The sequence below is a fragment of the Saccharomycopsis crataegensis genome (genome assembly GCF_037102585.1).
Source record: "Saccharomycopsis crataegensis DNA, jcf7180000000084, whole genome shotgun sequence".
NCBI classification, from domain to species: Eukaryota; Fungi; Ascomycota; class Saccharomycetes; order Ascoideales; family Saccharomycopsidaceae; genus Saccharomycopsis; species Saccharomycopsis crataegensis.
Genome location: NW_027043829.1, coordinates 1,803,561 through 1,825,726, shown reverse-complemented (window position 1 = coordinate 1,825,726; position 22,166 = coordinate 1,803,561). Strand labels below are relative to the sequence as shown.

Genomic DNA, 22,166 nt, shown 5'->3' with positions numbered 1-22,166 from the left:
ACATTGGTAAAGCACTTCTTCGAATGATCATTTGATTAACTATAGTATCTATAGGTGTATATTAGAACTAAGCAGGGTGACCTTGACTAGTTACGCGTCTTTTTTTTTTTTTTTTTTTTTTTTTCCACTTTTGGAATTATCGAGAAAATGAAATCAACCATAAACAATAAGTAATATTATACCATGAAAAGCACCTTCAATACGCCCTCTTTACCAAACTACTGATACAGCTTTTTTTTTTTTTACATATTTAGGTATTAAGAATCTTTTTTTCTGGAACATATCTGTGAGTGATATCTATATAACGGGAATATGTCGGTTTCCTCGTCCTCAAGTGACGATGACATTGTTTTGGTGCCCAACTACTCTCAGAAAAATCGCGTTAATAGCAAAAGGCGATACTCTACTGCTCCTACAGCTCTGGCAGATACGGGAAAGGTATCCTATAATGAAGGTCAAAGCCAGAAAAATTCGCACGATTCCAAAAAGAAGACTTCCAAACATTTTGATCCCATTAACCTAATTTTGGGAGCGAACTCTAGCAACAGCAGGAATAGTCCAAGAACCAGCTTTTTAGCTAAAAAAACCGACTCCAATATGATTAAATCTGATAGAAAATCTTTGACTCCAAGTAAAAGACGATCCATTATGAAAAGCTCAAGGTCAGGTGGAGTATTAAGTGCCAGCAAGAATAAGGTTTTTTCGGATTCTAGTGACGATGATGAAACAACACATTCATCCGCCAACATTTCTGGAGAAATTGAAATGGATAACAAGAAAAAGAAACCTTCTGAAGGTAAGCGTACGTCAACCAAGGGAACTTTCAATCAAGAACACCTGTTAATCTCAACGCCTAAACCAAAATCTAAGAGTGCTGCACCTGGATCGAGAGTAAAGAGCTCTCGAAATAAAAGTAACAAAATTATGCTGGTTGAAATCAAACCTGACAACTCTACTGGATCTAGAAAAGACGATTCAAGTGATGACGATAACAGTGATGTGATGGAGATTTCTGCTAGTGAAATGGATGATGTGATGGAGATGATTAATAGAGATATGAATATTATCACTCATAAAGATCTCAGCGAAGACTCCGAAGATGAAATTTTAAATTTTAGATATAAAGGGAAAAAGCAAATTTTGGGTGACGGATCGGGTGATCGTAAAGCTCAAGTCATTGCCATCGATAGTGAATCTGAAGATGGCGACTCTGAAGATAGTGTATCTGAAGACAGCGACTCTGAAGATAGTGAGTCTGAAGATCGTGAAGGTGAAGGTAATCTGTCTGAAAATGCAGAAAAGGATGAAACTGAATCAGAAGCTAATACTAGAAAAAGAAAACTGACGCGTATTGAATCTCAACAGAAAAAGAAGCTTCGTATGCGACAGGAATCTTTATCTAAAGCTCCGATAAATAAATCGAGAAGATACTCTACAACTAGGAAATCTTCAGATGATGAATCATACATATCATCATCCAAAAATACCAAGCAAGATAATCCTATAAAAGTGAATCAAGAGAAAGAGGATAAAAATTTCGAGAACATGATTGAAACTCTCAAAACCGATAAAGATCAGGAAGCCCAAAAAGAATTTGATGATATGGATGATAATGAAAAACTTACAAGATTGCACGCTTTAGTGGAACAGTCTAAAAAGTTCTCGCAATATATGGCTGACAGGTTACTTGAAAGTGCATTAGAAAAACAACGAAAGGAGAAAGAGGAAGAAGAGGAAGAGGAATCTAAGAAGGAAAGTACGAATAAAGGTGAAAATAATGATGTTGAACAAGATAACACGATTTCAAGGAGAACTCGACGTGGAAATAGAGGAAGGAGCAGAAAGAAACCTTTGCAGATGTACAAGGATGATAAAGAGATCTTGAATGAAACAAAAATAACAAAACAACAAATTACCAGTGCTCAAAAAGTCTCAAGAGATCAGCCGAAACTTGTAACAGGTGCTGTTATGAGAGATTACCAATTGGAAGGTCTTGAATGGTTGGTCACATTATACAAGAATGGTTTGAATGGTATCTTGGCCGACGAAATGGGTTTGGGGAAAACTATTCAATCACTTTCCTTGTTGGCCTATCTTTATGAAAATGGCAACAAAGGCCCATTTCTCATTGCTTGCCCATTGTCAACTGTGGGTAACTGGATTAAGGAAATTGAAAAATTTATTCCTTCAGTGCCACATATCAGTTATGTGGGGACTAAAGAGACCAGAGAAGAAATTAGAAAGAAATATTTTACAAAGCAAAAGCGCAATAACATTGGAATTGTGGTTACCAGTTATGAAATGATTATTAAAGATTTCCGCTCACTCAATAGATTCACTTGGAAGTTTCTAATTGTGGATGAAGGTCATAGATTAAAGAATGTGAACTCCAAATTAATTCGGGAATTGAAAAAATTAGACACCAATAATAGGTTATTATTGACAGGCACGCCTCTACAGAATAATTTGGATGAGCTTTGGTCATTATTAAACTTCATTCTTCCCGATATCTTTTCAAATATCGAACTATTCCATAGTTGGTTTGATTTTTCGAATTTGGATGGTGACAATAATTCCGAAGCTATCAATGCTGAAATACAGAAATCTTTGATTGATAATTTGCACACCATTCTCCAGCCATTTTTACTTCGAAGATTGAAGAAATTGGTGGTAAAGAGTTTGCCTCCGAAACGAGAATATATCGTGTATAACTCTTTAACTGATCGTCAAACAAAGTTATATCAGGCTGCTTTGACAAAGAACCTAAAGCTGTATTTGGTGGAAAGTTGCTTTTATGAGTTTATGGAAGTAAACGGATACAGCAAAAGGTTTTCAAAAGAAGAACTTGATGAGTTTTTCAAATATAAACAACCACCAGCGGACACAAAAAATAAGAGTTTGCTGGTTGACATGTTGGATAATAATTTTTCTGTGGGCGATACTAATACAGGTAAAAGACGAGCTAAAAGATTGGCATCTAATAAGGCTAATTATCAAGATATCGGATTTAAAGAATTTGAAGGGGATCTCTCATATTCTGATGTTAATATAACAGATCCTGAAGAAGAGATAAAAGATACAGAAAACAAAAATAAAGAAAAGAAAGAAAAGAATCCGAAAAAAGAAAAGAAACAAAAAAATGCGTCTGAGAAATTGTTAAAAGATGCCGACGGCTTCATCATTCCTGAAATTCCACCGGACATGCAAATCAGTTTTCAACTTCAGGTCCCAATTGATTCACTAGAAACAAAAATGCCTAAACTAAAGACATTAAAGTCAAAATTTGAATCTCGATACCCAATTGAAAATCATGTTAATGGTAAACCTAACGAAGTCCAACAGGGCCCAACAGATGAATTTGCTTATATGAGAAATTTTCACAGGTCTGAGCAACCGCTTGTAGGATCTTTCTACTCTGAACACGAAATACGTATCAAAAATTTGGCCACAATAATCAAGCTATGGATATCTGAGTTCAGACAAAAAGAAAGCAAAAAATTGTATTTGAAAGCCACATTTCTGGGAGCCCCTGTGTTGTTCGAACCTCCTGTGAAATTTGATGTTCCTGTTGACCCAAAGCCTATAAGCACAGAAGTTTTCTTAAATCTCAGTCGCAAAATGGCCGATCCCGCTACCTGCAAAGAAGAAAAACTAAGAATTTACTGGATACTAAAAAATTCTGATCATTACTACAAGTTTGCCCAAAAGCATAATGCAGACTTGGATCACGATTACAAAAAATATTTGCGAATTTATAGCGTTTTAATGAGGTTGTCATCCGCAGATCGAATATTAGTAGCTCACAATATTATCAGCGGTGATACAAAGCCTGATTTTGCCTTAAATTCTCAGGCTCCAAACATAGGTCAGAGTGAAATTGATAATCTAAAAACCCCAAGCTCTTTGGGAGCCAGACCAACCCAAATGAACCCACAGCAATATCATCATAGTTTCATAGATCAACATCAACATCAACATCAGCAACACAAATATTTGTCAGCTCAAAACCATAGGGCTGTAGACCAAACTAGCAATATTCCAGTTCAAACTAGCAATAATCTCATATATCAACATCAACATCAGCAACAGAAATATTTGCCAGCTCAAAACCATAGGGCTGTAGACCAAATTAGCAATATTCCAGTTCAAACTAGCAATATTCCAGTTCAAACTAGCAATATTCCAGTTCAAACTAGCAATAATCTCATATATCAACATCAACATCAGCAACAGAAATATTTGCCAGCTCAAAACCATAGGGCTGTAGACCAAATTAGCAATATTCCAGTTCAAACTAGCAATATTCCAGTTCAAACTAGCAATATTCCAGTTCAAACTAGCAATATTCCAGTTCAAACTAGCAATAATCTCACATATCAACATCAACATCAGCAACAGAAATATTTGCCAGCTCAAAACTATAGGGCTGTAGACCAAACTAGCAATATTCCAGTTCAAACTAGCAATAATCTCATATATCAACATCAACATCAGCAACAGAAATATTTGCCAGCTCAAAACCATAGGGCTGTAGACCAAATTAGCAATATTCCAGTTCAAACTCACAATATTACAAACCAAAGGCAGTCTTATCCTACGCCTGCACTTACACAGCAAAATGTTGCCAAATCACCAACTCAGAGTACATTTGAATCTCATAAGACACTTCCTAAGGCTTACCAAGATATTGGTGAAAAAAAAAAGAGTGGTGATAGTATGGCTATTTCCTCTAGTGATGCGAAAATTCCTTTGCTGATTTTGAAACAAAACGGCAATAAATCTGAATCAAAATGCAAAGTAAAGTCTGTCAAAAATATTGAGGATGCAGAGGCACAGAGTGAAAGCAAACAGGTAACTGTGAAGGATAATGACAGCATCGGTAAAGATATCATCCAAATTAAAGATGATGGAGATATTGTTGAAATTAAAGATGGTGAAGATGATGAAAATATTGTCGAAATAAGAAATAATGGTAAGAATGTGGATGATGTCAAAATTTCTTTTGATTTCAGCCAACCAAAGTATGGTGAATTGGAAAATGCGTGGAGCTTTGTCAACAGAGAAATTTCTCAAAAACCGCTTGGCAATCTAATGATGCAGTTGAGATTGATTTGTGATTCACCATATTTATTCTTTTTTCCGTGGGAGACTGACGATCTTATTGACAACCGTCTTGTTGAAAATTCTGGTAAAATGCAAATGCTTGATCAATTGATGGACAATTTGCTCAATAAAGAAAAATCTTCCAATCATAAAATATTGATTTTCTCTCAATTTACAAAGATGTTGGACTTACTTCAAGATTGGCTCGATTATAAGAATTTAAAGTGTTCTAGACTTGATGGTAGTGTATCGCAAGAAATTAGAGAGGTGGAAATTAATAACTTCAACAATAATCCAGAGTATAAAGTATTCTTGTTGTCTACTAGAGCTGGCGGTTTAGGTATCAATTTGGTTTCCGCTGATACTGTTGTATTGTTTGATAGCGATTGGAATCCTCAAGTAGATTTACAAGCAATGGATAGAGTTCATAGACTTGGTCAAACGAAACCAGTTTTGGTCTACAGATTTGCTACAGTTAACACAGCCGAACAAATTTTGCTTTCCAGAGCGGACTCAAAGAGAAAATTAGAAAAGGTTGTCATTCAAATGGGGAAGTTTGAATCATTGAAAAAGCTCGCCAATGAAAATACAAAGAAAAGTGCTACTACTTCCACCACTGTTGCTGTCGAATTAAGTAAATTATTGAAAGAAAATTCATTTGAAGGCCAGGATATTAATAATAACAATCTAAGTGATGAGGAATTAAGAGAACTTTTGAATAGAGATAAGGAAGCGTACCAGAAAACATCTTGTGTGATGAAGCATCTTGAGTTGTTTGAGACTTCCTCTTCCACTGAATTGACTAGCTAAATCTAATTAATTTGTATTATAATAAATATTAAAGTCTTATTTTCATGTTTGTAATACGTGATACCTATAACTTAGGCGCTTATTTTTGGCATTAAAAGATGAACCATTTTGTGGAAAACATCATGTCCAAAAAAAAAAGTACCATTTTAAGTTCGTGGAACCACTTGGACAGAAGAAGCTACTTTGAGTGGAGACCAATTCTTAAGTTTCTCTCCTTCTCCTTCTTTTTACTGGATGCTTCAACGCTATCAAAATCATCATCGCTCTGTGATATCTCTTCAGCCATAGAATTATTATTCAGGGATGTGGCATCAATGTGAACTGCCTTCTTCAACTTCCCATGATTGACACCCTCGTCATACTCGAGAACATCTTCTGGAGTTAACCTTATGACCGTAGGTTCTCTTCTGAAAAGCATTCCTATCAATAAATCCTTAGGATGGTTCTTTATTTGTTAGAAATAACTAGAGTTTGTTTCTATGAACTTATATCTTTAGTGCCCTGTAGCAACTTTTCTCATTGATTTTTTTTTTTTTTTTTTGATTTTATTGATTTTATTTTTTTTTTTTTTTTTCTGGAAGCAAATCGGTGGAACTAATCGAAAGAAGTGGAAATGGCTCTACACTGACTCTTTACTGTTGCACCTTCCACTAGCTTGTCAAAATATTTTATAATTAAATATTAGGCCCTACATTATGGCGGAAAACACTTGTCGTATTTGTCGCTGTGAGGGCGCCCCAGATGATCCTCTATTTTATCCATGTAAATGCAGAGGGTCAATCAAATACATTCATCAAGATTGCCTTATTCAGTGGTTGAACCATTCTCAGCGAGCCCCAAAATGTGATATTTGTAACACAGAGTATAAGTTTACAACCGTTTATCAAGATGATACCCCAGATAAGGTGCCGTTTCTCTTGATTATCAAAAAGACCATTCAAAAACTGATTGCAATCGCCACTTCTATTCTCCTTATATTGAATGTGCTTGTATTTCTTCTATTACAGGTCCCAATTTTCTTCATGGTGGTAGGCAGAGCCCTTAATTGGGTAATTGATAACAGATTGCCGTATTCTGATTCTATACTTCATTCGGTTTTATTTGGTGATTACTTTCTCTTTAACAGGGAGGAGTCTCTGTTGCTTGACAGCGATACCATCAGTACAACAAAACTTATTCTTTCACTTAGAATGACATTATTCGATGGTATTTTCTATATTGTTTTGCTTGTCATAGTCCATTTGCTCTTGTTTGTTACTAGAGAAATGGTAACGAGGGATGATGGATTCCAGAAATTATTGAATAAAAAATTTGGTCCAGATCGTAAAAGGATTGAACGTCGTCAATTGGAGGAGGCGAGATTGATTTTGGATGATTTAGCCAGAAATGCTGCGCAAAGACGTGCAGATGCTCTAAATGCTCAAAGACTTGCAAATGCTCAAAATATTGAAAATAATAATCATAATGGCAACATTGTAAATGATCAAGATAGTGACGATGAACTTGACGAAAACATCTGGATGGGCCGTAATGAGTTTGAGCGCAATATCATGAATATCAATGCTCCATTTCCAATCAACCCTCAACATGCATTTCCAGATATCCCAAATAACATGGATAATGTGAGAGCGGAAGATGACGAAATCCATGATTTAGATGAACCTTTAAACTTCCAGGAAGAACAGCAAAGAATTAATGGCGATTTGCTTAATCCCCGTGGAGCTGATTTTCCACTAGAAATGCTTCTTGGTCAACAAAATAACAATAATGTTAATAATGATGATAATAACGAAGATGACGATAATAATGATTTGGAAGATCAGCCAGAACGCGGTAATTTGAATTTGAATGTGCGGGTGGGTGACAATGATAACATTCTCCAAATTGAATATGGGCTCACTTTGTTTCTGCCAATTAAGATCGCATGTTTAGTAGATCTTCTTTTAGCGCTTTGGTTGATAGTTGCGTATTTGATTCCTTCTATTATTGGGAAGGAAGGTATAATTTTGTTGAAGCGTATTTTACTTCATCTCAAAGATACGTCCCTATCAATTAACTACATCATGGCGTCCTATTTTCAGAAGCCATTAGATTCTGCTATCGTTATCCTTGATAGACACGCCCACCACCTCATTAAAGAATACACACCATCCTTGAAAGATCTTTCCTACTCAGAGATATTCTACAAATTGTTTGGATACTCTTCGAACCCCTTTTCCAAGCTTGCGGTCGACACTTTGAATGCCATATACCAGGTTTTGATCAAACCAGTATCTTCTGTATTCACAAATATTGTGAACTCAGAGTATCCATTAAGGACCATTGAAAGAATGACAATGTTGCTTTTCAGTTATTTTGTTGGTTTCTATTTGTTGTACAATTTCATGAACTATCTCAATAAAAGGCGTCGCAGAGAGTCCGGTTTTATCCTGGGTGGGAGTAGAAGGTTTGTTTGCTTCCTCTTTGAAATATTTTCCACATTAAAGGTGTTTTTTATTTTTGCTCTTGAGTTAGTCGTCTTCCCTATATTTTGCGGTGTTCTTGTGGATTTTGTCATTGCCCCATTGATTCTTTCAAATTTTGAACTCAAATTGGCTAACCCTTTTGCGGAGGCTGCTGGTGCTGAAAAAGTTACAGAGAATATTATTAGAATTTTTGCCTCAAATGAGTTGGATTCATTCTTTAGTAGCAATTCGGATACACATATTAATGGAACTATAGATTCTGTTGTGCCCATTGCCTCTGTTTCAACTAATACTTCTGTCGCTGCCGGTGTCACCGCAGCTTCCTCCTTCAAGGCCTTTTTTTACATTTCTACTCCACTTAAGGTTATATATTATTGGCTGATTGGGACTTCTTATATGTGTTTCCTTTCTTTGTTTGTCGGGATGACTAGAACCCATATATTGAGGCCTGGTGTTTTATACTTCATTACCTCACCGGATGACCAGAATGCTAGATTATTGCATAAGGCTTTAGTGAAACCCCTCTGGTTACAACTTTCAAGAATTGTATTGAGTGGCTTAATTTATAGTATTTTTGTTCTTGTTGGTATAGGTGGTGTCACTTATAGTATTCGATTCATCCCGCCATATCTATTCTCTGGTAATGGTCAAATATTACCAATAAAATTGTTTTATAGGATAAGTTCTTTCTTATCCATTAACCCTGTTTTATGGAAATTATCTGTTGACACCCCCTTAATCACAAAATATGTGAGAGCCTATTGGGAGAGAGTTTTTAGAATTGTCTGTCAGCAACTCAGGTTATCATCCTTTATTCTCGACATCGATGTGCCAAAAGAGAGAGGTCATTTGATTTACAGGTCGATATTTCATCAATTTGTTTACCACCTTAACAATATTATTGGTACCGATTGGAATAGCCGGTATGGTCTTTTGCCTGACTATCACCAACCGCAATCTAAACGGACAGTCAAAGAGTATTTCAAGCAAAACTCCGACATTCATGTTGCTTTCATTCCTGACGGTAACTTTGTCAGAGCTCCGGATCATGAAGCAGCTTCTAAAAGGTACTTGGTAAATTTATTTGTTCCCGTTACCAAAGACGATAAATTGTTAGCTCCTATTGAAGCTTCGCGTAAAGCGCCTACTAACTATGACTCTGATTCTGACGAGGACATCACACCAAGCACTTATTCCGTTGTATATAGACCTCCAAAATTCAGGTATAGGATATTTGCTTTGTTGGTTTACTTGTGGTTTTTTGCGGCTTTGTTGATTGTTTCAGTGATTGCAGCAGCATTTGTTATCGGCCGCCCAATAACCCTGTTCTTATGTCATTATGCTAACGGTAGTTTCCTTAATTTATTCAGTTTCCATGATCTTGATGGGTATTGCATCACCGGTATTGGTATTGATTTACCATCAATAATATTTGGAACGTTTGTTCTAATCTATGGATTGGGATGGTTTGACAAATGGACAGCTTCTAGAAAAGAGCAAGCCCTTTTGGATATTGACGAACATAATGAAGAGGAACTCAGGGAAGAAGATTTTGATAACGTTGAAGATTTATTTGAAAATGTGGATATCGAAGTGATTCCTGCTGGCGCAGTGGAGCTTGTTGAAAATCATGGTTGGTTTGCTCGTGCTCAAAGAATTCCTAACGATATCATTAAACTGGCCATTAGAGGATTGAAATTTGCCTATAATATTCTTAAAATCTATGTGACGGTGCTAATAATTTGCGCTATTTCATTTCTTTGGTGCTTCTACGCCCATATTATTTGTGTCGACTTTCCATACACATATTTCACAGATAACGATAATTTCCAAAAGCTCAGATCGCTTATGGAGAGATTTACTTTCCTTCCATTGGCTTCAAGCTCACCAATATCTACTGATTCCTTGAAATTTACCGAGGTACTTGTTAATAATATTGAAGGGTATGTGTTGAAGCTCAATTATAAAACTTTTATTATACATTTCGTGGTATCATGGTTTACTTTTATGCCATTGATTACTGCACTTGCCAAGGAAATCATGAATGTCATGATGGATGGTTTGGTAGAAACCTTAACATGTGAAAACTTAGTCAATGATTTTGCTAGACCTTTGATTCACAAAATATTGAGCTACCAAGTTCCTTCATTCGTTTTGATAGTGTCGACAAATATCTTCATCAGATTTTACGTGTATCGGACACATCAATATAGGAGCTTGAACTCTGTCGACATTATAAATGCTGAGATGTCTTTCTTCAATGATAATGACATCACCTTCACAATCACCCCACGTGCTGTCAAACAGTTGTTGGGTATCACTTGGGATTTCAAGTGTAGTCCTGGGACTATGGACGCTTTAACGCTTCCTGCCAGTTTGCTTGTTGGCTTCATTTTCCAGACAATCGATCATGTCAAACGTTATTTCGATATGATGAATGAATTGGTGAAAGATGAAATGTATGTGAAAAGCCAACGACTTGAAAATATGGAGGTCCTTGAAAATGAAAATGGTGATGAAGAAGAAGATGAAGACGAGCATGATGAAGATGAACATGATGATGATGATGCTGAAGATGGAGATCTTGATGAAATTGAACTTGAAGATGAAGATGAAAGTGATTCCAGCTTGCTTGTGGACTGAAAACTGGATTTAAAATCCCTTTGAGAGTTGATTTTACTATGGGCTAATGTCATCATAAAAATGTATTGTGGTTTTACCAGGTTCAGACTCTTCGTCAATCGTTCGAAATATTTCATTTGGGAAAGCATACTTTCCTCTTTTTATTATTATTGTTATTATTAAATTACTTAGTATGCGAAATGTATTTGATTAATATTTTTATTTTCAATCTGTAGATAGATCATAATTCAACTATACTATCTTTTTTGAATATTATTTTTTGGCGTGAGGGGTGAAGCTGCCACCATTCTATTGTACGAGTAAAGATTTCGGAATATTCAAGTGCAAAAACCCATCAAGACCAATAATGCGTAAAACGTTAGAATCACCATTAGCCTAACTATGCAAAGGAAAGAAAGGAAAATTATCAAAAAAAAAAAAAAGTGCAAAAAAATATAAAAAAATATAAATAAGCCTCACATTAAAAAGGATATCAATGTTTTGAACGTTTGAATGTTTTGTTAAGCTTTCCAATTGGAAATTCTTGAAGTTTCAGTGACCCAGAATCAATGCTGAACTTCCCGCGCTTCCTCTTTCTCTGCAGTTTCAGATAGTTATTGATGCCAAACACAGGTTTTTCCGCTAAATCGTTCAGCTCTCCTGTAACAATAACTTCACTATCACTCCCACTTTCACTAAATATTGTGTTTGAAACGTTATGGGAATCAGGAGATTCCATAAGACCAGAATTTCTTTGGGATTTGAATTTGTGTTTGGATTTGGATTTGGATTTGGATTTGGATTTGGATTTGGATTTGCTATCATGTTTGTGGTGATGAGTGACATTCTTTGAAACTTTTATAAAATGTTGTTCCGATGTGTCCTCATCATCCTCGCTGTGAGAGTCAATGACATTTTGAGGTACTTCAGCAACATTTTTATGTAATTCGTAAGCTGATGGCCCATTCTCTTCTATTCCGGAAGAAACCCGAACAGGAACCGAGGTGCTAGACGGTGAGTTTGATATATCTTCAAATTGTATGACAACTCCAGTATCCTTTGGCTTCCGTCGTGCGATTAAATCACGATCAAAAAAGTTAGCATCATCATCCAGATCAACATCGTAAACTTTTTTTGAGCGTCGCTCAACAACACCTTGTGATCCATCACTCACTGGTTCAGAATGGACATCTTCATCAATTACTTGTTCGGTGAATTGAGTTTCTGCATTTTGACTAGGATACTCATAATATTGAACGCCATCCAGTGGTTCTTCAGTTAGTTCTTTGGAGCTATGATCATATTTTTCATCTTGAACATGCCCCGAATCTGGAGTGCTTGTTACTTCGGCAATATCATCAGGATCGCTGCTCGATTCAGTAACAAACCCATTTGATTCTGCGCTGTATTGTCTTGGTGTTACTTTTGGTGTGTTGCCATCTTCCAAACTTTGAATCTCGACAATAGGTGAGACATCTTCGGAATCGGAATCTGAACCTGAATCAATTAATTTTGAGAGTATTGAAGAACTTTTGGCAGTTTTTTCAACTTCTCTCTCCTCTCCTTTTTGTTCTCCTTCTTCTCTTTGTCCTTCTTCCTCTTCCACATCGCCTTCTTCCACTTCCTGTTCTCTCTCTTCATATTCTTCCAAATATTCTTCTCTCTCGTCTTCTTCCTCTTCCTCTTCCTCTTCCTCTTCCTCTTCCTCTTCCTCTTCCTCTTCCTCTTCCTCTTCCTCCTCTTCATCTTCATCTTTATCTTCCACTGCTGTTTTATTGTTTGATGTTGGTAAGACCTCTATTGGAGCTATTTCTTGCAGTGCTGGAATGTCGACTGAACTGTTTCCTTTATAAATGGAGCCTGAAAGTTCCTTTTCTTCTTCTTCTTCTTCTTCTTCTTCTTCTTCTTCTTCTTCTTCTTCTTCTTCTTCTTCTTCTATCTCTTTTTCTGCGTCTTTCAGTCTAGGTGATGTAGTCCCGTTCGCCACATCTGTTGGTCCTTTGGAATCTTCGTGAGACTCAAAAACTTTTGAATTTACCTCGGGTGTGGTCTCTTTTTCCAAGTTTCCTTGTTCATCGCTATTGGTATTTGATTCGTGAACAATTTCGATTTCAAAATCATCATCCTCTTCTCCCTCAGTATCCGGTATTTCTTTGTTATCCCCATATTTAAGGGTCCGTTCCTCCTCATTTTTCTTTTCCAACTCTATGAGCTCGGTTCTCAATTGTTGACGCATTTTGTCACGTTCTTTCTTCACAAAAATCTGGCCTGCGGCAGCTTGGGCCTTTCTAGACGTCAGATATTCAACCCACAAATCCAAACACTCGCTTGGCTTGGAAAGGAACTGCATGACGTTGTAAATAACATGAATCCCGCAATCATTGAAATTGCGTTGCTTTGGTACATTAGAGCGACGAATCTCAAACATATCTTCAGTAAGCTCAACCCCTAAGTTATCCTTAGCAAATCCGATTAAACAATCAACAATTGGCGGGCCAATACTATCATGCTTTTGAGATAGCGAATCAAAATAATATATTACCACTTTCAGGTTTGATTCATCAGATTTTCCTTCTTTTTTATGTTTGCTTGCAAAAATAAGATCACCGGTGTTTGCCATTTTATCGATATCCAGTACGTTTTCATTTTTATGGTTGTTATTATCCTCAGAATCTTTCCCGATATCTTGGCTCCCGCTCTCGCTCTCGCTTTCTTGATCGATATTCCGTGTTGTTCCATCCCCTTCCTTATCGATCGGCTCATTTTTCTCTTTAGCCCTTTTTGATTGTTTTCTCTGTACGGTAGCAATCACCTTAGAAAAGTTAAATATCAAAGCACAGTACCAATGTAACGCTTCATTAATAGGCATAATGATGTATTTGTATTTATGAATTTGGGCTTTTGCTAACCAACGCTTCATTGTGTCGTAGTAATCAATTTTTTTTGATCCGTTTTTTGGTTTTGCAGTCATCATCTTCGTATAAAAATAAGTGGTTAAAACATAGACATCTTCATAATTGACTTGGTTGGATTTTTGCTCCACAGCGTACTTCAAAAAGAAATCGATAAGCGAATCATTAATCCATTGGTTATCGCACAAACAACCGTAATCTGAGGATGTGATAGTTATCAGTTTTTTATCGCAGAACTTGAAGGTAAGCTTTTTAAATTCGCTTTCGTGTTTGGAAGAATTTCTGATCTCTCTGGCAGCATCTAAATCGATTTCAACTTTAGGGTTATGCCGTGAAGATCCAAGGAAAATAGGTTCTGCCGGTCCCTTGGTGCGCGTTTGCCGTTTAGCTGATGAGTAGAAACTCTGTGTTGGTGTAGGATCCGAAGGAGTTAGCATTGGTTTCCCTATCTTTTGCCCACGAGAAGGAGCACGTCGAGACCCCATTTCCAAAGACTTCATTTTCTTAGTTAAAAACTTGCTGGAAGAGAATTGTTTGAATAATTGTGGGGACGTTTCAGATATCTGGCCATCTAAAGTCCTATTGAATTTCAGTAGTAATACATCAGCATCGTCAACCACATTAATCGATGGAAAATCATTATTTCTATTAGAGAATGGAAATTCCTCATCATCATCATCAGGGAGCATAATATTAACAAGAAGGATACATGAAAACATGGCATTCCCAAATTGCTCCAGTTTTTTAATTTCACTGTATTTATGGTCATCTTCAAGAATGATTAGTAAATGTGAACCATTGGTCCATAACTCTTTTATGTCGTACGCAAGAGACATGGAAAAGTTTTTCAGGTCATTGATCCTGATGACAAGATTTCGCAGCTGAACAAATACGTGAAAACTCTGGGTGGGCTCACAATTGAAAGCGTTAGACTCGATATGACTGGTGTTGAAAAGCACATTTGTGGCATGGAAACTTGCCTTTTCATTAAACAGCTTTACAGCCTCTGCATCTATTCTGATGGTAGAAAATGATCTATTGCCTGGTTTCTCGGTCCTCGGCCACCTCAATTTATCAGTTTTAGATTTAGAATCCTCGTCAGAAGAATAAATTCCAATTACTTTTGGGGCTGGTTTTGGTTTGGTTTTGATTAGTGAAGAGGTGTATGTTTTGGAATTTCTTGACAGTATACTGGGTATTAGTTTCGAAAGTTTTCCTGCGTCTCCCTGAGATGAAACTGGTGACTCGCCAAATAAGTCAAATACCCCAATCTCCTTTTTGCCTTTAAGTTTGCTCCTTGTCTGTTCGCTAGAGGATACCCCCACCACGGGAGGAGCTTCGTGATGATCTTCATTAAGAAGCTGGCTATATTTGTTGGAGAAACTCGATGAGCTTTTTGGAAGATTATTAGTGAGACTACCATGATCAGAAGGACTCAGAACCTTGATTGGTATTCCTCTATAACGTGATTTTTTTGGTTTATCAGTTAGGCTTCTATATCAAAAATATATCAGTTAGTATGTATGAAATCACTAATGATGCTTCGCGTTAGGTCAAACTATCGCAGACATTATCTCTCCCCATTATCGGTAGACCTACCCTAAACTATTATGCGGGGAAAAAGGACCTGTGCCAACAGATCTTATTTTATTCCTTTTAGACATTGGACGCTTCTATTGTTGATACTGGATCACAAATGTCGATTGATGAGCGAGCTATAATTTCTAGATTCATGCCAAAAAAAAAAAAAAAAAAAAAATATTTTCTTTGCAAAACAAAAAAAACTGCATAATAATACACGTGAGTGAGCTATAATGATATAATCATATTAGTTAATTTCCAATTTACAGTCCTTGATAACGAGATAAAAAACAATGATAATGATAATAAGTAATATATTTATATAATCCAGTTCAACGCAAGTAGTCACGTAAATAATCCCCCAATTTATTGGCACCTTGTTCCAAAGCATCTTTCAAAACCGTCACATCTTGGCCTGTGGTGCTTTGGAAAGTGTTCGCAAGCTGTCTAGCGGCACTATCGATATCAAGGTCACGAATATTGAAAGAGTCAGCAGAATTGGAGTTCTGGTGGTTAGCTCCTTCTTCTTCCCCGAAGTAGGCACTGGAAGAGATGGCAGAAGCACCTCCGAACTGCAGAAGTTTCTGTTGTGCTTCTTGTTTGACCGAAGGATCAAAGCTGTTTCTTCCAAAGAACTCGTCAGAGGAAATGGCCTTCTGTGTGCCGTATTTATTACTGACTTCTCCAGTATATTTGTAGTCAGCGGTCTTCCTGGTACTGTTTGAGCTCTCCGCTTGAGCCTTGTTGCCGACCATACCAAATCCTAACTTTGCAAGCTTTGGGGTCACAGATTCAACGGTTGGGGTCTCTTTTGGAGCACCAAAAGATTCCTTGGACGCGGTTGATAAAGTTGGAGAAAATGTAGTTTTTGGGAGACTTTTCAGGTTTCTTCCTGTTTCCTCCTGTTCTTCAGTTCTGACATTGTATCCCAATTTTTGGGCTTCTTCAGCTTCACGTTTCGCTTCTTTTTCAGCAGCGTCGAAATCGATCTCATCAGCAGCTAATTTCTTAGCGCCAAGCTTGGTCTTTCTACTGCTTGGCCCACTGAGGATGCTGTGTTTCTTCCCGCCTGTGGCGCTCTTGAGAACTTGTCTACGAACAGGAGCGCGTGCCGGTATTGTTTTTTTGTTGATTTGAGGCTCTGGGCTTGGAGATTTAGAGATTATTGGGGCAGTTTTACTAACTGGTTTTTCCCAGTTGGAGAAGAAGTCATCGGTACTGCTGCTAGCAGGGGTGTTGGCATTGCTAGAAGATTCAGATGACACCGCTGATTCGTCGGCCAAAACCGCGTCAGGGAATCTTGCTTCGTCCTTCTTGGCCTTCTTTTGCAATTCTGCTTTGTAGTTGAGGGCGACTTGGGAAGTGTACTTTTGTTTTGCATCTCTTGACAAAAGATTTTGTCCGCCATGTTTCATGAAATAGTCCTTCATGGCCTTATTGCCACCGTGTTTCATACCGCGTAATTGGAAACGGGACCATTTATCCAAATTAGAAGATTTAACAAAAGAAATGTGGACCCCCATGTTACGATGGACGGCAGAGCATTCTAGACATAGGAACACCCCGAATGGCACCGAAGTCCACGTAGGGTTTTTATTTGGGCAGTCAAAGCATTGTTTATTGAGCGGGATCTTTTGCAACTTGTCAAATACTGCCTTTATTTCTTCCTTGGAGGCAAGCTCGTCAGACATCCTGCTGTTGGGTGGTGATGTGATAAATGGGTGCTGTGGGTAGGCAGTGGTTGCAAGACGTGCCTTGGGTGGTGGTGTTTTGTTGTCATTTGTGGGTGGGTGATCCATAACATTGGTGGAAAGCATCACCCGCCAGGGTGTCTGGCACTGAGTGCCGGGCAACCTTTGTGGGACGTTTTTAGTGGGGTGGTGTGTGGGTGGCGCGAATTTTCTTTTTTTTTTTTTTTTTTTTTTTTGTTATTTGCAGCAATTCACTCTCTGCTGGTAGTAGGAGAGAAAAAATAAAAAATAAAAAAATAAAAAAAATACAGGTCCATCACCTATATATTTCAACTGGTCAGTCACACAGTTTTTATTTTTTTTTTTTTTGTCTTTAGTGGTATTACTATTTAACTATGGTAGCTACTACACAGGTCAAGAGAAAGAGATCAGGTTCTGTCTCGGGCCAAGGTTCTAAGCCAACCATCTCCAAGGATGTGTTGATTAATGTCTTGATGAAAAACGGGAATCCAATCACATCTGAAAGCGATCAGGAGACCCAAGAACAATATAGTGAGAATGAGAAGTCAGACACTATATATGAGGAAGATGAAGAAAGTGAAGATGATGAGAATGAGAATGATGGTGATGAGAAAGAAGCCGATGCTCACAAATCCAAGAAACAGAAAACTAATATGAACGCAAAGGATATACAGATAGCGAGAGAAACCGCAGAGTTATTCAGATCAAATATTTTCAAGTTACAAATAGATGAGCTTGTCAAGGAGGTGAAACTCAACGAGTCCAAAATCAAAGGCGTTGAAAAATTTTTGCACAAATTGTACGACGCCATTCAAGACATCAAAGAAACTGATAAACTCGGGCTTGACAAAATCAATGCAATCTTCTCCAAAACTACTAAACATCCAAAATTTCAAAGAATAAACGTGCCATTTGCTGACCCAAAACCTGTTAATATTAATTATAAGTTACAGTACTTGAAACCAAAAGATATTTCCCTTGTCGGGTCGTTTGGTCTCAAAAATGGTATCCAATTACCATTCAACAATATCGTTGACTTGAATGTCACAATGCCAAATGAATTATTTGAAAAGAAGGACTATTTGAACTACAGGGCGTTCCATAAAAGATCATTCTATTTGGCTTATATCACTAGAGAATTATTGAACTCTGTGGGTACTAACTTGAGTTTCTTGAAATTCCACTATGAATACGTTAATAATGATATGTTGACTCCTTCTTTGAGAATCGATTGTGTTGCCAATGACGTCGATAATGAACTCAACTTCCATAAATCGAAATTTTCCATACGACTTATTGCCTCCTTCCCATTTGATGCCTTTGATTTTAAGAAACTTCTTCCTGATAAAAACAATATAAGAATCCAGCTACCTAATGAAGAAGATGATCAACTACCACCAACTCCTATTTATAACGCTTCTTTAATCACCAATTCCACCTATGATCATTATTTGAAACTTCTATATAAAACTAAGAAACAGGTTGAAAATTTCCATGATGCCTGTGTTCTCGGGCGTCTTTGGCTCTTACAACGTGGGTTCAAGTCAGGTTCATTTAGCCATGGAGGTTTTGGTCATTTCGAATTCGCAGTTCTTATGGCGCTTCTTTTGAAAGGTGGTGGCTTGGACGGTAACAAGATCTTACTCTCAGGATTCTCATCGTATCAGTTGTTCAAGGGTACCGTCAAATATTTGGCGACTGTTGATATTGCTGAACATGGTTACTTGTCTTTCCATTCCAACGAATCTATCGCTAATCATGTTAAATACAGTACCGACGGTTTCCACGTCCCAGCAATCTTTGACAAAACAACCAAGCTTAACATTCTTTGGAAAATGTCGATTGCTTCTTACCAATTAATCAAGCATGAGGCCCAAATCACTTTAAATTTACTAAACAATGACACCAAGGATACATTTGACGCAATTTTCCTCAAGAAAAACGACATTCCATATCTTAAGTACGATTTGAACATTGAACTACCAATACCTGCCCCAAAACACTCTAAGGATGAGAAGATCAGTGCAGATAATGGAACTATTGAGTTTAATGCCGGTGAAAAAATCACATTTATCAGCTACGAGAATTTCATAAAGAATAGATTGTACACTATCTTGAAAACTGGGCTTCAAGATAAACTCAAGAATTTATCTATAAAGATTGTTGATCATTCGGTTAAAGATTATAAACAAGTCTCTGGGGTTCAAACTACCGTTCATAAAAGAAAGCATGAGCTTAACCTTAGTACTTCCAAAATTCATATTGGTTTGATTCTTAACCAACAAGAGTCAGAAAAACTTGTCATTAGAGGTCCGCCAAATAGTGACACCGAGGCAGGAGAGGAATTTGATCAATTTTGGGGCGAAAAAGCATCTCTCAGAAAGTTCAAGGATAGTTCAATTCATCATTGTGTAATCTGGGAAGCTTCTGCTCATGAACCGACTGTTTTTAGTGTGGTGAAATATTTGTTCAGCTTGCATTTGGATTACTTTGTTTCTAGCAAGGTTCAAACTACTTGCGGATATTTCCAATCGAAAATTCCCTTGCCAACCTTGCCTTCAGCAACTAAGACATCTGTCGTCAATGTCAATAGTTACAATAATCTCAAAACTAGTTTTGAGAATTTTTATAAAGTGTTGATGAATTTGAATGACAAACTTCCTCTTAAGATCAAGACTTTACTTCCAAATGGTTCTGCTTTCCGTTATACTTCCGTATTGGCCCCTGTGCCTTTTGCAGTTTCTAACCCGGAGTTCTTTCAAGATGTGGTTCTCGAGTTTGAATCTTCTAAGAATTGGCCAGATCAAATCCAAGCCCTTGAAAATACCAAGACTGCCTTCTTGCTCAAGATTTATGATCTTCTTAAAGAATCAAAATCCAGTGAACACTATCATGTGTTTATTGAACGCGATGATATTTCAGTTCCTTATAATCATGATATCACTACTTTGAATGTAATTACTCCAGAAGGGTTTGGGTTCCGTGTCAGAGTTCTTACTGAACGTGATGAAGTGTTGTATCTCCGTGCCAATTCCAATGTTTCCAAAGATAAGAGAAGTGTGTTGGAGGAAGTCTATCTCAAATTCAATCAAAAATATATTGGTTCAATAAAGCATACCAGATCTGTTTCTACATTGGCCCATCATTTCCTTTATCTTTCTCCGGTGATTAGATTGTTCAAACGTTGGTTAGATGATCAATTATTGTTATCACATCTCAACGATGAGCTTGTGGAACTTATTGCGTTGAAAGTGTTTGTTGATAGTGAGTCATGGCTTCCACCATCGAGTGCTCAAAGTGGGTTCTTAAGAATCCTTCAATTTTTGGCCACTTGGAATTGGAAAGAAGTTCCATTGGTGTTAGACTTAACTAAAAAATTAGATAAAGAATTAGAAGGCAGTGAATATGAGTTTCTCAATACTTTGCACAATGACACTGGTGCCGATTTTGCGAAATTGAGCGACAAAATGTCGTTGCCACTTCATCATACTCTTGTTTCCAATTTTGAGAAAGTTCGTGGTTCCGATCCTCAAGGCATGCGTACCCAATACTTTATTGGTACTAAAGATGATCAATCTGGTATTCTTTGGGGTAGTCATGTACATTTGCCAATTGCCACGCGTCTTACTGTCCTTGCTCGTATTGCGATATCATTAATGGAGACCCAAGGTATTAATGAAAAAACTGTGGATATGTTATTCAAACCGGCGCTTGACGATTATGATTTTGTCATCCGTACTAAAGGCCCAGAATCCTCATCGATTCGGGAGTTCAGTGGGATCCATTCTGCTTCTGCTTATAAAAACTTGAGTTCTTTGCAAAGTCATTTCAATAGTTCTGGAGGTTTGATTGAGGATGCGCTCGTGATGAAACTTGATCCAATGACCGAGTTGATGCGCCAATTAAATGACAGGTACGGTAATATCATACTTTTCTCTAGTCATGAAATTAGTGGGCTTCACAACAAGGGAGAAAATGTCATCACTGGGATTTTCTACCCAAATGCCATTGGTGTCAAATCATTTAAGGTCAATATGGGGTACAATTGTCAACCGGTTGATGGGAAAGAAAACGATGTTGTGATCAATAAAAAGGCAATTTACGATGATATTTGTAAATTAGGCGGTGATTTGATCCATAATTTGTTTGTGAAAAAGATTTAATGCTTCTTATTATTATTATTATTATTATTTTGTTCCTCTTTTGATACAGATAGAATTAATTTTTTTCGTTTTTTTTTTTTTACTTTTTCTTTTCTTTTGTACTTTTAGTGGTATGTAATTAGATTAACGTTAACTTTGTTTTTCTTGTTATTTTTTTTTTTTTTTGCTATAGCATATATATATTTATTTATATATATGTTTCCGGTAAGCAGTCAGTCCTATTAAGTATCTATTTCGTCAATTATCTTTCTCTTGAGTTTTGTGTGGTTTGCAAAACCATGTACTGTAACTGAGTAACCTAATGGCTCATTATGACTGACCGTATGGTAGAATAAAAAGTTGAAGGTTCGATTTATCTTTTTTGTTGTGCATTTCTAATAGATTTCAGAAACCTTCTAGGTGGTAATTCTTTACACTTCAAGAGAAACATTGCACCTCGATGGAAAAAGGTTGAGCAGAGGCACCATCAGTTCGTTCGGTTGCCTCTTCTCAAAGTTTGACATAAACAGGTGGTGTCTATACTCTATACTTTATTTTTATTGATCATTATTTTTATTTGAGCGTTTTATCTTTGTTGATTCTACGTTTGCTAGATCTGATTGGTACAGTATATTTTTGTTTTGGCTTTTTCAACCAGGCCGCACCAATCCAGGCCCGGCATGTCATAGAAAGCTGTTATCCGATAATTAAAAACAAATAATAATACATATTGCACCACCAATTATCTGCTAACATGATGTATATATATATATATATATATATTGGGAAATAAAGGAACTCTACTGCCTTATTATTTCG

General features: G+C 37.0%; 6 protein-coding genes across 6 annotated transcripts; 3 read left to right on the top strand and 3 right to left on the bottom strand. All coding sequences in view use genetic code 12, as the record gives it.

The window, feature by feature from the left end:
• Window positions 1-312: 312 nt before the first annotated feature.
• DASC09_037980 (DEAD/DEAH box helicase) lies at window positions 313-5,913 on the top strand (the record flags this gene model as incomplete). Its single annotated transcript, XM_064997397.1, has 1 exon — window positions 313-5,913. One exon carries the CDS (start codon window positions 313-315, stop codon window positions 5,911-5,913), a length of 5,601 nt encoding a protein of 1,866 aa, XP_064853469.1.
• Window positions 5,914-6,091: 178 nt separating this feature from the next.
• Window positions 6,092-6,331, bottom strand: DASC09_037970 (CDC26 family anaphase-promoting complex subunit; the record flags this gene model as incomplete). The annotated part of the gene is made up of 1 exon (XM_064997396.1): window positions 6,092-6,331. The coding sequence occupies one exon, from the start codon at window positions 6,329-6,331 to the stop codon at window positions 6,092-6,094; it is 240 nt and encodes a 79-aa protein (XP_064853468.1).
• Window positions 6,332-6,608: 277 nt separating this feature from the next.
• Window positions 6,609-11,021, top strand: SSM4 (E3 ubiquitin-protein ligase SSM4; the record flags this gene model as incomplete). The annotated part of the gene is made up of 1 exon (XM_064997395.1): window positions 6,609-11,021. The coding sequence occupies one exon, from the start codon at window positions 6,609-6,611 to the stop codon at window positions 11,019-11,021; it is 4,413 nt and encodes a 1,470-aa protein (XP_064853467.1).
• Window positions 11,022-11,493: 472 nt separating this feature from the next.
• On the bottom strand, window positions 11,494-15,576 carry ULP2 (SUMO protease ULP2; the record flags this gene model as incomplete). The annotated part of the gene is made up of 2 exons (XM_064997394.1): window positions 11,494-15,406; window positions 15,512-15,576. 2 exons carry the CDS (start codon window positions 15,574-15,576, stop codon window positions 11,494-11,496), a joined length of 3,978 nt encoding a protein of 1,325 aa, XP_064853466.1.
• Window positions 15,577-15,825: 249 nt separating this feature from the next.
• Window positions 15,826-17,310, bottom strand: GLO3 (ADP-ribosylation factor GTPase-activating protein; the record flags this gene model as incomplete). The annotated part of the gene is made up of 1 exon (XM_064997393.1): window positions 15,826-17,310. The coding sequence occupies one exon, from the start codon at window positions 17,308-17,310 to the stop codon at window positions 15,826-15,828; it is 1,485 nt and encodes a 494-aa protein (XP_064853465.1).
• A 269-nt stretch (window positions 17,311-17,579) lies between these two features.
• UTP22 (rRNA-processing protein UTP22) lies at window positions 17,580-21,368 on the top strand (the record flags this gene model as incomplete). Its single annotated transcript, XM_064997392.1, has 1 exon — window positions 17,580-21,368. One exon carries the CDS (start codon window positions 17,580-17,582, stop codon window positions 21,366-21,368), a length of 3,789 nt encoding a protein of 1,262 aa, XP_064853464.1.
• Window positions 21,369-22,166: the final 798 nt, after the last annotated feature.